The sequence below is a fragment of the Talpa occidentalis genome, unplaced genomic scaffold, assembly GCF_014898055.3.
Source record: "Talpa occidentalis isolate TD23 unplaced genomic scaffold, MPIMG_talOcc4v2.1 talOcc4.2, whole genome shotgun sequence".
In the NCBI taxonomy this organism is placed as follows: domain Eukaryota; kingdom Metazoa; phylum Chordata; class Mammalia; order Eulipotyphla; family Talpidae; genus Talpa; species Talpa occidentalis.
Window position 1 is genome coordinate 21,367,076 of NW_023602073.1, and position 15,295 is coordinate 21,382,370.

General features: G+C 39.0%; 1 protein-coding gene across 3 annotated transcripts in view; it reads right to left on the reverse strand.

The window, feature by feature from the left end:
- The window catches only part of EXOC2 (exocyst complex component 2), a 206,482-nt gene that overhangs the window by 134,194 nt on the left and 56,993 nt on the right, over nt 1-15,295 (reverse strand). For 2 of the 3 annotated variants that reach the window (XM_037519162.2, XM_054698416.1), the window contains exons 1-2: nt 5,566-5,762; nt 3,383-3,509 (exon numbers count right to left, since the gene is read on the reverse strand). The exons of the other annotated variant lie outside the window; for it this stretch is intronic. In XM_037519162.2, coding sequence (XP_037375059.1) covers nt 3,383-3,509; nt 5,566-5,698 — 260 coding nt within the window. In that variant the 5' untranslated portion in view covers nt 5,699-5,762. Of the gene's footprint in view, nt 1-3,382; nt 3,510-5,565; nt 5,763-15,295 lie in introns of those variants that run through there. 3 annotated transcript variants of the gene reach the window in all.

Consider the following 15,295-nt stretch of genomic DNA (forward strand, 5'->3'; position numbering starts at 1 on the left):
ATAATGTAAATAGAGATTATCATTACCTACTTCAAAGTGATAAAATTTGCCAAGATAACACATGTGAAGAACGGGTCCAGAGGAGTTACTCAAATACTACTTGCCGGTCATTGACTATCCCCTTGTCTGTGGACTGCTCTGCTCATGCATAGCTAAGGGATCAAGAAGTATGAATTCAGGTCCATGATTTGCGGATAATTTCTCCTAGTTAGTAAGCTGCCTTTTCATTTTGCTGTTTTCCTTTGCTGTGCAGAAGCTGTTTAGCTTGTCATAGTCCCATCATTTCTACTTGCTTTTGTTGCCTTTTGTTTGTCAAATCCACAAAATCATCACCCCTATTTTCTTCTAGAAGTTTTACGTGTCAGTCTCACATCTTTAATCTATTTGACTTAATTTTGTTGCATGGGGTAACACAGAGGTATGGTTTCATTCTTTGGCAAGTGACGGTCCAATTGTCCCAACACCATTTATTGCATAGACTGTCTTTTCCCCATTGTATATTCTTGGCCCCTTTGTTGTAAATTAATTGACCGTATGTGGGTTTATTTCTGGGCTCTCATTTCTGTTCCACTGATCTCTGTGTTTTGATGCCAAAACCACACAGTTTTGGTTACTATTACTTTGTTCTTCTCAACACTGTTTTGCCTATTTGGGGCATTTGTGACCCAAATATTTGTGGCACAAATATTAACATTATTTGTTCTATTTCTGTGACAAATGCCTTTGGAATTTTGATAGGGATTATACTGAATCTATAGACTGCCTTGCACAGTATGGACATTTTAACAATATTAATTCTTCTGATGCAAGAATACAGAGTTTCTATCCATTTATTTGAGTCTTCTTCAATTTCTTTTATCAATATCCTATAGTTTTCAGATCCTAGTTCATTTGCTGTGCATTTTTCTGGGCCTGTCTTTCACCTGCTTGGTTAAATTCATACCACTATGATTAGAAAAAATGTTTGAGAGGGTATCAGTCTTCCTAAATATATTAAAACTTTCCTTGTGGTCTGACATATAAGCCATCCTGGAGAATATTCCTGTGCTCTTGAGAAGAAAGTATATTCTGCTGTTTTGGGATGGAATGTCCTGTGTTTATCTTCTAAGTCCATCTAACCTGGATTTTCCATGGGTGGCAAATCTATCCATTGATGTATTGCGGTATCAAAGTCCCCAATATATTTGTATTGCTGTATTTTCTCCCTTTAGGTTTGTGAATATTCACTTTATATATTTTGGTGTCCCTATGTTGGGTGCATAAATAATTACAAATGTTATAGCCTCTTACTGGATTGACCCCGTTATCATGGTGTAACATCCTTCTTTTTCTCTTATAATGGACTTTATTTTAAAGTCTGCTTTGTCTGCAATAAGTATAGCTATCTCACTTATCTCTCAGTGTCCATCTGCATAGAACATATTTTTCCATTCCATCACTTCCAGTCTGTACATGTCCTTACATCTGATGCAAGTCTTTTTTAGGGAGCATATAAATGGACCTTGTTTTTGATACATTTATTCATATTGTTAATTTCATCCTGATTTAAGCACTTCTTGGATGAATGTACATCATGCTATTTTAAGATATAATTACCCTGAAATCTTAAGTCGTTAAAAAGATTCTTTTCCTAAGTGGCTGAGCAATTAATCATATATAAGCAAGAAGATCAAAGATTCATAATAAAAATGACTAATATTTATGAAGCACTTGCTATGAAGGAGACACTATTCTATTTTAAATATTCACCAGCATTGAATCTATAAAGCCATCCTGTAACCCAGGTAGTCCACTTTATACCTAAGGAAACTGGGGCAAAGAGAAGTTAACTAATTGGCTCAAAATCATACTGCTAGTAAATAATAGAGTCATGATTTGAGCCGAGAGTTTGGCTCCAGACTAAATCACACTACCTTTCAGAGAAGACAGACAGGAAAATTTTAAGGCGTCAAGTACTTTTAGGGCCATTACTTCTGGCTGCTGTCATCAGTGCCACCAGAGGATTGCCCTGGAAGGAATTAACACAAAGTCTCACTAGAGTGAGTTCAAGCTCACCCACTCCCTTTAGGTGGCAGCAGCAACAGGAATAGTAAAGACAACCCAAGAGTGAGAGGACGTGAGAAAGTAAAGAGATCAAATATGAACTATGTGCCAAACTAAAAATTAAGAAATTTTATGACAGTCAATGTTCTACTCCTAACTTTGATAGTTTTGTCTAAGGGTCATAGAAAATTCACATAATATCCCTATGCTCCTAGTGCCGACATATGAAACTGTACCTCCTTCTGAAGAAAGGATCAAAGGGACCTTCTGCTCTCCAGGTCTTTAGCGGGAGGCAGTGGAAGGAGATTGTTGAATGGTTTGCTTTCCTTCTGCAAAGTCTGTTCTTGCTTGAAATTGCTTAAGTAATCTAATAACTAGCATTCTTTTCTGGACTTTCCTAACCTTAAACTCTTAATTTATGGAGCACTGAAATCCCTAAATCGACCCCAGAATGACCTGTGCTGCCCAGTTGCTGCAAAGCTGTGACCTAGGGCTTGAAGCTCCCTAGAAACAGCAAGGTCCCAGGACATTTGCACAATACCCTCACAAGATAAACACAAGTGCTTTCTCTCTCTCTGGGCCGGGTAAAACCAAGCAGATGGAAAAGAAGCTTACTATTTGTATTCCTAATGGTCCTTCAAGTGAAGGCTTGAAGGTTAAATATATAAAGATTAGAGGAGACTTTTCTCTATTCCTAGAAAAACCTAATATTAAAGCTAAAGTTAACATGTTTAAAGAACTAATTTGTCACTTTCAATAAGTGTTTATGGAGCAATACTTGGCATAGAACTTCACCAGCAGACTCAGTAAAGCCAGAAATGAAAGTAGACACAACTAATGTGTTAGATGACTTGTTAGGTAAGATATCAGGATAAAGGTACTAACTGTGAAAGCTACTAAAACATATACTAGACCCTGAGAAAAGAAAATTCTAGACTGGTTACAAGACATCTTGAAAGATGTCATTTACCTGCCACTGTTTTGGGAGTGAGGGCATGTCTGGGCTACGTGTGAATTAAAGGAAGGAGTTGTGAACAAAAGCAAAGATGACACTACTCTGACATATTTCCACAAAAATCAAGCACATGGAAAATTCTATCCCGATCTCAAGTACCATCTAAATATTTAAACTGACCAACTCCAGATAATGTATTAATTCTCAGACCATGAAAAATATTAGTTATTAACACGTTTCAAGACACTTTTCTTCCTCACAAAATGTAAACCCAAGGAAACAAAAGAGCTAAGTAAGTCATTCCCCCTCTCCCAACTCCTGCCCCAGTTTGAACAACTCTCTATCAATAAAAATAAAAGAAAACTGAGCACAGGAGGTACTCACTTTTCAATGTCAATGCCAAGTGGATTCGCAGGACGGAGGGACAGGGGTGGGATGCCTTTGTTCCTGTCGGTGCGCATGTCGTAATAATTCATTTCATCAACCCACACCGCAGACTGATCCAGAATACCTGCCAAAGTAAGGGACACATACTTAACAAGATGCCGGACCCCACCCCCGACCCCTCACCCCACACTCAGTCTTGCCATGTTACTATACTTTTGAAGGACCTACAGGATGCATGCTAAGGTAATTTCTATGAGCTCTGAGGGAACAAAGTTCCAAATTTCTTTCTAAATGGATAGGGGCTTAACTAAAAATGCTAAGACTCTATAAGAAGGCAACATTAACACCTCTGGTTCATGGTTTCATTGTACGTTATCCAATGGGGAAGGCAAACAAATCACTGAGAAAAAGTCCTGTTAAGACAAATTATTTTCCAAATAATAAACTTACAATTCATTTGGTAAATTCAGCAAGCTATTCAGCAATTCCTTCTATAAAGAAATCATTCAAATACTTTACAAGAAATGCCACGGCTTGTGCCAAGGATATGACTAGGATATTCAGGAATAATGACTAGGTAGACCCTGTGAATAAAATGTAAAATTTCTGGAAAAAATCCTCTCTTCAAGGTGACTAAGTACTGCATTACTCACCCTGGCCATGGAAAGAAACCCACAAAGTGCTCATGTGGGCCAGGAAGGATTCACAAAGGAAGGGTACTCATCCCAGGCAACTTCACTCTGTGCAACCTTTGACCTCTGCAAGCCCACAACTATCATCAGGCCCATTGTCTCTCAACAGCTAAGCAAAGGATTTGTCAGAAGCTATGTTCAAGTCTACTTGGCCTGAGTCTAGATGAGGAAGCCCTTATTTTTCCTCACTGTGATCGATCCTGAGTAGGTGTTTTGAACAAAATTAATACTTTCAAGTAAGTTTTCTTTATCTGTCACATAAACAAGATGCAAGATGGTGCTGAAATCTGTGAAAAGTGGTTTCAATTCTTCTGGAAAACTGATAACAAACTTTTGCTTCAATCACAGTTCAGCTTTTAAATACATTAAGTAAAAAATGAGTGCAAATAACAGGGATATTAGATATGTACTTATATATGTATACATACACGCCATTTTTAATTTCCCCTTAACTTCCTTCCTTAAATTTTCATTTATAGGAAAAAAAAAAAAGGCTAGGAATTTAAGGAAGTAATGCTACAGAACGGTTGATGCTCTAAGATTTAAAAACAAAGACAATTTGTATGATTATTTATGCTTCTATATGAGGGAGAAGTATGGCCTGGATCTAATTATACCTGTGAGATTCCTACATTATGTAAACATTTATGTGGTACTGGTTGTGTTCAAGAAGACATTATAAATCTCAAAGCTGAATCTGATACTATGCTTTTGTGGGGAGGATGGCCGTGCATAGAAACAGCTATGAGAATAACAATTAAGCATATTGAACTTATTGAGCACTTATTTACCTTGTGTAAGGGGCTATGCTAAGCAAATGTCACATATGTTCTAACTCATTTAATCCTCTGAGATAGGTAATACAATGATTCTGCTTTACACATGGAGAAAATAGTGCTGAAGTTACAATGCTAACGGTGCTGAAGCCCAAATTAGTATTCAGAGTCTTGACCTCTAGACCAAGATTTTAACCACTCCTGAGAGGAGGAAGCAAGTGTTAAGTGCATTTAAAAGGTAACTGAGTGCAAAGAAGGACGGTTATTTCTCATTTCAAGGTGTAAAGCTGCGTCCAGGGCAGACAACATTTCATCTGAAGAAAATAAAGGCAAAGCGCACATTTTATTATTGCAAATCTGGCCAAATCAGGCTATTTCACCTCAAATCTTAACTGCACAACAGAAATAAGTACAATTATCATATTTGAGATTGAGGAGCTAAACCTGGCATGTCAGTAAGTAGAGGAACAGATTTTGTAGGGAATTGAGAACGCCAGCCATCTCCTGGTATCACCGTGAGCTCAGCAAATGCCTTTTGAAAAGTAATGCAAATGTTCACCAATAGCCCATGCTGTCCAAATAAACAAAACTGACTCTAAGTTAATGAAATAAGAGAGGGGAGACATTTTATACCAGTTTACCAGTTTTAAATTTTAAAAGACAACACCCAGTTTTACTTTCCTCTTTAAAATAAAGTCATGAAAGGCAATACCTATTTTGTCAGGCTTGAGGAGCTTGAAGGAGACAGTTGAGGTTCCTTTGCCACCTGACTTGGTGGTGACGATGATGTCGCCTTTATCATTTTTGGCTTGTCCCACTCGACACACTATCTTACTTGCAGACATCCATTCTGCTGTCAGAAGGCAATTATGTCCACAAATTGTCAAACCTGAAAATGCAAGCGAGCACAAAATTAAGTTCAAAAGAATCACCAGACCTCAGACAAGTCTATGACAGGAAAAGATAAATTCTTCTCGAGTTAGTATTGTCAGACCCTTCTTATGCACTGAAAAATCAATCTAGAAATATCTCCTTATTCAATAGTTACTTCTAGTATTGAATATACTCAATTGCATTTGCTAATGCACTGTTGTCTCTATAGGCTTGTCTCTATTGTCTCTATTGTCTTATCTGTTTTTTCTAATATTTAAAATACTTTTAAGATTATATTTAAGATTCTTCAAACATCAGTAGAATTAGAAAAGAATGACCACAATAATTATGACTGCACCACATTCCTTAAACCGTGAGACTCTTAAGTTGCTTTCATAGGTATCAGAAGGAAAACTACTGCAATTATTTGAAGTCTAAGTTATTGATATAAAATTCTAAAGCATTTTACTGTATATATATCATTCCCTAAAAACATTCTATATTCATCCATCTCCTGAAAATAATCTGCTCATACTTTTACTCGTGTTTAATTATACATGGTATTACAGAATGAATGAAAGTAGATACTTTATTTTTTTAAGCAGAGCTGGAGGTTGGTAAATGCAGCAATGTCCTCGGGCATTCCTGGATGCCTGAGTAAGCTGCCTGTCATGTCCACACCTAGCAGCCCACGCTGCCCAGGGGTTCCCTGATGAAATGTTTGCTCCTCCCCACTCTGCTCTTACAGTAAACCTGCCTCAGAAAAGGACAGCCCAGGAATGGCATCTTGGGCCCATACGGCACAAATTACAATATAGGCCATAATGAGTAAAGTCATTCAAAGACAGTGCAGGGGAAGATGTGAACCCAAGCAGAACACCCAGTGTGCACACACGCAGACTGGGCTCTCGCCTATTTCCTTTGTCCGTTTCCTAAAGATAGAGACTGGTGTAATAAATATTTATGGAGAAAATCAACCAAAATGTAGGTGACACTCATTCTTACTTCACACTTACTTTTCTCATCACTTAACTTTTTATACCCCTCAGAGGTCAACTTTAACAATTGCAATTTTTTTCTCAGTTACCAGAAACACCTCAAGTAATGCCAAATTTGGTTGAAAAACTGCAGGGAGGGCCTCAAGCCATCTTTTGTTACAACGTAAAGCACTATTTAATAAGACTGTTATATTACAAACCATAAAGAGATAAAATGACTCCCTTTTGGAAATATTTACATTTACTGAAATAATGAATTTTAGGGATTTCCCAAAGATACCAACTGTTTATTCATATATTAAATTTTGCTCTTCTAATCACAGCTTTAGAACTTGAGTTTTAGGTTGGTTTCCTAAAATGTGCATAATACACATTTTTAAATGGCCTCACAATTCCAAATTATTCTTTCAAAATGGGTATGTCTTTGATACATTTCCTGAAAATCAACCCATGTTACAAAAAATTTAAACACTTTAAGAGGTTGAAATCCCCCTGGGATCTCCCCTTCATCTCTTAGATAAGCACTGGGAGACTCATCAATGCATATTTGCTCAAGTAATTTCTATGCACACATAATTCAGTCTGTGGATTTTTCAAATGAATGGGAAATGTCTTAATCAGCAAATTGTTTACTATAGAAGGTGGATATTTTGATAGCATTCCAGGTCAATAGAGAACTCAATATTTTTAAACTTTATAATATTAAGAAGATTCTTATGATTTGAAATATTAATTCACTTCAGAAAGGAGAATAACTCAACAATAAATGCCAGGACAATGTAAAGTCAACCCTGAAATAAGTTCCCTAGGAAATAATTTTCTTAGGATAAACTGAGGAACAGGAGTAGATTTCAGATGTACACATAAAGTCTTAAAATCATGTTCAGATGAGCAAATGTGAATGATGCCGATGATGGTGTAAGTCGGGGGAAAAAACTCCCCAGAACAATAGTTTATTCATCTACCTGTATCTACTATCAAGGTCCCTCTGACCTAATCTGATCTGCATTTAAAATTAATAACGAATAATTGCCATCCATTTAAACATAAGATTCAAACAGATGATTTCAAATGTCATGAAAATTAAATAAGATCATAAGGCCTATTTCTTAAGCACATTTTTTGTTAAGTTACTGAGAGCTAAGAAATCTGCTTCATGAAACATAATAACATCTTCTTTTAAAAGTAACTTGTAGAATTCCAAATAAAGTGTTTTTATAGTGTTTTACTTGGCTAGTGCAGATATCATCTGAGTTAAAAACACTTAAATTACTTAGTAGGTTAAGTTTGCTTTTTTAAAAAATGGTTTCTTGGCAATTCATAGGCAGGTTGAAAGCTGAACTGGCAAGATTTATAAGAGTAATACACACTTAGTCAAATAAGAATAGCACTGCCTGAAGCTAGAGCAAGATTGAAATTTACGCAGAGCTCACAATGACTGCCAGTTACAATGTGGGACATAGCCTCCATCTGGATGGGCTATTTTCATGCATTCTGGGGAATTTTCCAGTTTGGACACAGAAAAATCTAGTATGAGCGCTGTCAAATATTAAGACATAGGATTAGATAAGAGTATCTTCATAAAAAAAAGTATTTAAGTCATATTTACTTAAGAATTTAAAACTATAGAGCAAACCACATAAAATGGGATGTATTTCAATAACGCTCATGAAAAAAAGTAGCTGAAGTGCATAACTCAGTTATTCGACATAGTGCTAAGCTCCTATCTGCTTACACTTTTCAAAAGCTTCTGTGGATGGCCAAAACCAGTCTATTTCGCCCACAGCTGTCACGCAAAAAAAACAAGCTCCAACTCACAATCTCTAGGACTTCACCATGGGAACCTCACAAGGTAAGAAATGTGTTGACAGGGTGCCTGAACCCAGATAAATGTATGTGGGGGTCAGAATCACATTCAGTCATAGACACTAGGTCCCCTCCCACATACTGTGTGCGCCTGTGGACCCTCACCTAGATCAAAGAAATTCTAACGGACCCTTCTGCTGTGTTTAAAATGCATTCTGGAAGGGGGCGGAGCAACATGGCAGCAAGGAGACGCTGCGAGTAAGATCTCCCATTAAAAAAAAAGTTAATAGGAGGAAAAGCGGCAGGTCCCAGTGAGAACTGTGACACGGAAGATAAACGGACGACTCCAGCAAACTGCCCAAAGAAGAAAGTTGCCATAAAAGAGGACCAGAAGGCAGGGAAGCGCAGAACCCTGCTCCCCTCCCCCGCCCACAGAGGCGGCACTCTCCGACCAGCAGAGAGGAGGAAAACGACAAACTAAAACTGCCAACAAGAACAAAGGACGCAGCAAGTGGGACTGTGAGTGGAAAGGAACTATTGCAGCCACCACACCCTGTGAACGGGAGCTGTGGAGAACCCCCGCAGGATCCGCCGCGGAGGTGAGCTCGGGGCGCCATTGAAGAGAGCCCCGCCCAGGAGGAGACCAGCCCCAGCACACAGCCCCGGGCGCCCGTAAGCCTGCGCAGAAGCAGCGCGCCAGAAAAACAGACACGGAGCGGGATTGCGCGGGGAAAGCGGCGCGGATTGCGCGGATCAGATCGCAGCTGCCCAGGTCCCCGCGCCTGCGACCTAGGCTTGCCGGGAGACGACCTAGGCTCGCGGGAGACGCGCGGAGGCCCTCCCGGAGTGAGCAGGAACCAGGCGCCCAGGCAGGGAGCGGGATTCAAAAGGCGCCATTCCCGCGCCACTGATCTGGGCTACAGCCCGCGTCCTGGAACTGAGGGCTTTGGAACTGAGACCCGGGGCACGAAATTAGGGCGTGGGTTCCGCACGACGGTGGGGCACAAGGCAGACACAGCACCCCAAAGCCGTTGAGGTGTACCCTACCATCCCCGCTCTGCTCCCTGTCCCACGGGTGGAAAATCAGCTCCCCAAGGGCTCTAGGAGAGATCTCTGGCACCACCTAGCGACTTGTAGCCAGCACAGGCTCCTGAAGGAGCTAGTGGCCAGCTGGGGAGTGAGCCCACGCCTGGCCCCTTCCGACCAGTAGTCTGAGCCCACAGGGGAGCGAGCGCCCACAGCCGGGGCAGACCAGGCACGCAGAAGAGTGTGCCTGACACCGTACGCGCAGGGAGTGTGTCCCACATCACCATTTTAGAACAGGGACATTTCTTCAGTAAAGACTACCTGCAGAAGGCTTCCTCAGGAGCCAGAGGTGAGCGGGGAAGTTCGCCCACGCCAGACCCCCTCTGGCCTGCAGTCCAAGCCCAGTGGGGGAGCAGGAACCCACCGCCGGGCAGACCAGGCGCACAGGGGAGTGTGTCCCCACATCGACATTTTAGGACAGGGACCTTTCTCCAATAAAGACTGCTTGAAACTGACAGATGACTCCTGGAGGAACCAGAGGGGAGCAGAGAAGCTCACCCAAGATGCCGGCCAGTCCCAACTACACAGTGTCCCAACGCATACGGCAAATTAGAAAACAGACAGTAGGGAGGAGAAGAACCACACGCAACCTAGCAACTCTCCAGAGAAAAAGCACACCACAAAAAGAAAACCAGCCCTCAGATTGCAACGACAGTAACTTGGAAGAACTTCTGAGCCTTCCAGAAAGAGAATTTAAAATTGCCGTGATTAAAAAACTGACAGAAGTCATAAAGGAAAACAATGATAAGGGAAAAATAATCAACGATCAGAAGAATGAAATTGAGTCCCTAAAGAGGGAAGTAAAAGAAATGCAGGAGATCAAAGAATTAGTGGAAGAACTAAAGAATTCTGGAAAAGCAATGAAAGCAGAATTGATGAAATGGAAGAACGAATAAGTGCTCTTGAAGACACAGAAATAAAAAGAACAAAACAGAAAAGGAAAGAGAAGTACGAAGGAAAAAGAATGAAGAAAGACTTCGGGAACTATCTGACTCCATGAGGAAAGGAAATATAAGAGTTATAGGAATACCAGAAGGAGAGGAGAGAGAAGTAGGAACAGAGAAAATATTCAAAGAGATAATTGAAGAGAACTTCCCAAATGTGAAGAAGGAGCTGAAATTGATATAACAAGAAGCAAGAAGAACACCAAACTTCCACGACGAAAGAAAAAATACAGCAAGACACATAATAGTAAAGCTCCCAAGAATCCAGGACAAGGAAAAAATAATGAAGCTGGCAAGAGGGAAGAAACAGATAACATTCAAAGGAAAGCCAATCAGGCTGACATCAGACTTCTCCGAAGAAACACTACGGGCAAGGAGAGAGTGGAGGGACATAGTCAACAGACTCCAAGAAAACAGATGCCAACCAAGAATACTCTATCCGCAAAGCTCTCCTTCTCTTTTGAAGAAAGAATATGGACCTTCCCAGACAAACAGAAACTCCGGAATTTCATTGCAACTAAACCCCCACTCCAAAAATACTACAAGGAGTCCTAAAGCCAGAACCTCAGAGGGACGAATAACAATGAAAAGAAGGCCAAAAAAAAAAAAAAAAGTTATTAAAAGAATAAATAAATAAAATCAAAGGAAAGACAAACACAATGGCAAATACAGATGTTAACATATCAATATTAACTCTAAATGTAAATGGACTAAACTCTTCAATAAAAAGACACAGAGTTGCAGCCTGGATTAAGAAACAAAACCCAACCTTTTGCTGTCTCCAGGAAACACATTTAGCTACAAAAGATAAAAATAGGCTCAAAGTTAAAGGATGGAAAACAATACTACAAGCAAATGGACCAAAAAAGAAAGCAGGAACAGCTATACTTATATCAGATAAAACAGATTTCAAACTCAAAAAGATAAAAGAGAGACCCCAATGGTCACTACATTATGATCAAGGGGACAATATTTCAAGAAGAAATAACACTCATTAACATATATGCACCAAACGAAGGAGCACCAAAATATATCAGACAACTGTTGTCCTCTCTGAAAACAGACATCAGAGAAAACACATACGTAGTGGGAGACTTCAACACACCACTATCAACAATGGATAGATCAACAAGACAAAAAATAAGTAAAGAAACCAAAGCTCTAAATAAGGACCTAGAGCAATTGGGCTTAACAGACATCTATAGAACACTAAACCCCAAAAAAACGGAGTACACATTTTTCTCAAGCGCACACGGATCATTCTCCAGGATCGATCACATACTGGGGCACAAGACAAACATCAACAGATACACCAAGATTAAAATCATATCAACCATCTTTTCTGACCATGAAGGCATCAAACTAGAAATAAACCATAAAAAGAAGGCAAGGAACTTTCCTACCTCATGGAGATTAAAAACCACACTACTGGAAGACCACTGGACTAATGAGGAGATCAAAGAGGAAATTAAAAAAATTTTTTTTGAATTGAACGACAAGGAGGACACCAATATCCTAAATGTATGGGATGCAGCAAAAGCAGTAATAAGAGGAAAATATATAGCAATAGAAGCTCAACATCAAGAAACAAAGAAAGAACTCAAAGAAACAACCTAATCTCGAAGCTCAAAGATCTAGAAAAAGAACAACAAAAAACCCCAAAACCAGTAGAAGAAAAGAAATAATAAAAACCAAAGCAGAAATAAATGAAATTGAAACTAAAAAAACAATCCAAAAGATCAATGAAACCAAGAGCTGGTTCTTTTGAAAAAATCAATAAAATAGACAAACCCTAGCCAGGCTCACAAAGGAAAAAAGGGAGAAAGCACAAATAAACAGGATCATCAATGAAAGAGGAGAAATCACAACGGACACAGCAGAAATCAAAAGAATAATCAGTAACTACTATGAACAGTTATATGGAAACAAGTTTAACAATCTAGAGGAGATGGACAAATTCCTACAACTCTACAAACCCAAAGCTAGATAAAGAAGAAATAGAAACACCTAAACAGACCAATTACAAGCCAGCGAAATTGAAATGGTAATTAAAAACCTCCCAAAAACAAAAGCCCAGGACCTGATGGATTTACAAATGAATTCTACCAACATTCAGAGATGATTAGTGCCTATCCTTCACAAACTCTTCCAAAAAATTGAGAAGGAAGGGACAATACCAAACACGTTCTATGAAGCCAACATTACACTAATACCAAACCAAACAAGGACAACACAAAAAGGAAACTACAGGCCAATCTCCCTAATGAACACTGATGCAAAAATCCTCAATAAAATTTTAGCCATCAGAATCCAACAATGTATCCATAAAGATAATTCACCACGACCAAGTAGGATTCATTCCAGGGGCAAAGGAATGGTTTAACATCCGAAAATCAATCAACGTTATCCAACACATCAACAAAAAGAAATATAAAAACCATATGATAATATCAATAGATGCTGAGAAAGCTTTCGACAAAAGTGCAACACCCCATTAAATGATAAAAGCCCTTGAAATTCTTGGGATACAAGGAACATACCTCAACATCATAAAGGCCATCTATGACAAGCCAACAGCCAGTATCATTCTCAATGGTGAAAAGCTGAAAGCAATTCCATTAAGATCTGGAACAAGACAAGGATGTCCACTCTCACCACTGCTTTTCAATATAATACTGGAAGTCCTAGCCAGGGCATAAGACAAGAGAAAGACATCCAAGGAATCCAAATAGGAAAAGAAGAAGTCAAACTATCACTATTTGCAGACGATATGATATTATACATAGAGAACCCCAAAAACTCCACAGAAAAGCTAATTCAACTCATCAATCAGTTCAGTAAAGTGGCAGGATACAAAATCAACACGCAAAAAGTCAGTAGCCTTCCTATACACAAACAATAAATCTGAAGAAGAAGAAATCAAAAAAAAACCATCCCTTTTGTTATTGAAACAAAAAAAATCAAATATTTGGGAATCAATCTAACAAAAGAGGTAAAGGACCTTATACACATCTGAAAACTATAAAACACTGTTAAAAGAAATAGAAGAAGACACAAAGAAATGGAGAGACATCCCCTGCTCGTGGATTGGAAGAATAAACATTATTAAAATGGCCATCCTTCCAAAAGCAATATACAGATTCAATGCTATTCCAATCAAAATTTCAATGTCATTCTTCAAAGAATGAACAATTATTGATGAAATTCATATGGAATCACAAAAAACCCCGAATAGCCAAAGCTCTCCTGAAAAAAAAAAAGAAGGGAATGGAAGCATTACACTCCCAGACTTCAAACTCTACTACAAAGCCATAATCATCAAAACTGCAATGGTATTGGAACAAGAACAGACATACAGACCAATGGAATCGAATAGAAATCCAGAAATAAACCCACAGATTTATGGTCAACTAATCTTTGACAAAGGAGCAAAGACTATGCATTGGAGCAAAGAAAAGTTTGTTCAATAAATGGTGCTGGGAAAACTGGGTCGCTACATGCAAAAGAATGAAGCTTGACCACTACCTCACACCATACACAAAATCAACTCAAAATGGATTAAAGAACTAGACATAAGACCTGAAACCATAAAATATATAGAAGGAAATATAGGCGAAACACTACGTGATTTGCACATCAAAGACATCTTTTACAAACACATCACCCAAAGCAGTGATAGTGAAGGCAAAAGATAAACAGCTGGGACTACATCAAATTAAAGAGCTTCTGCACAGCAAAAGAGACAATAACAAAAACAAAGAGAAACCCCACCAACTGGGAGAACATTTTTGCACCCAACACAAATGATAAAGGACTGATCACAAAAAATCTGCAAAGAGCTGATGAGACTCAAAACAACAACAAAGAAAATAAATCCAGTCAAAAAATGGGCAGAAGAGCTAAAAAGAAACTTCTCTCAAGAGGAATGCAAAATGGCCAACAGGCATATGAAAAAATGTTCAACATCACTTTGCCATCAGGGAAATGCAAATCAAAACTACCATGAGATACCATCTTACACCAGTGAGAATGGCACAATATTAAAAAAACTAGCAACAACAAATGCTGGCGAGGGTGTGGAGAAAACGGAACTCTTCTACACTGTTGGTGGGAGTGCAAACTGGTCAAACACTGTGGAAGCTGTGTGGAGATTTCTGGACCTACTAAACATAGAGCTTCCATATGATCCAGCAATTCCACTCCCTAGGTATTTACCAAAGGACACAGAAACATCAATTCCAAAGAACACCTGCACCCCTATGTTTATAGCAGCACTTGTTTACAATAGCTAAGCTTTGGAAACAACCCAAATGCCCAAAAATAGATGACTGGATCAAGAAGTGTGGTCCATATATACCATGGAATATTACTCAGCATTCAAAAAAGATAACACATGCAATTTGCAGCAACATGGATGGCGCTGGAAGGGATCATGCTCAGCGAAATAAGCCAAAAGAAAAAGAAAATACCGGATGGTCTCACTCATAGCAGGATCTAGAAAACTTAAATAAGGGACAGGAAAACGAATAACTATAAAAGTGAAAATCAAAATCAACAAAAAACTATGAACCAGAGACACTTTTAGGGGGGTTGGGGGGGCGGGAGGGGAGGGATTGGGGTCAGAATGGGGGGCTGCAATTGTATGGGGAATAAACAATAAAATTTAAAAAAAAAAAAAAAAATAAAATAAAATGCATTCTGTCCTTTGTGCTTCTGTCCTTTATGCCCTTGTCTT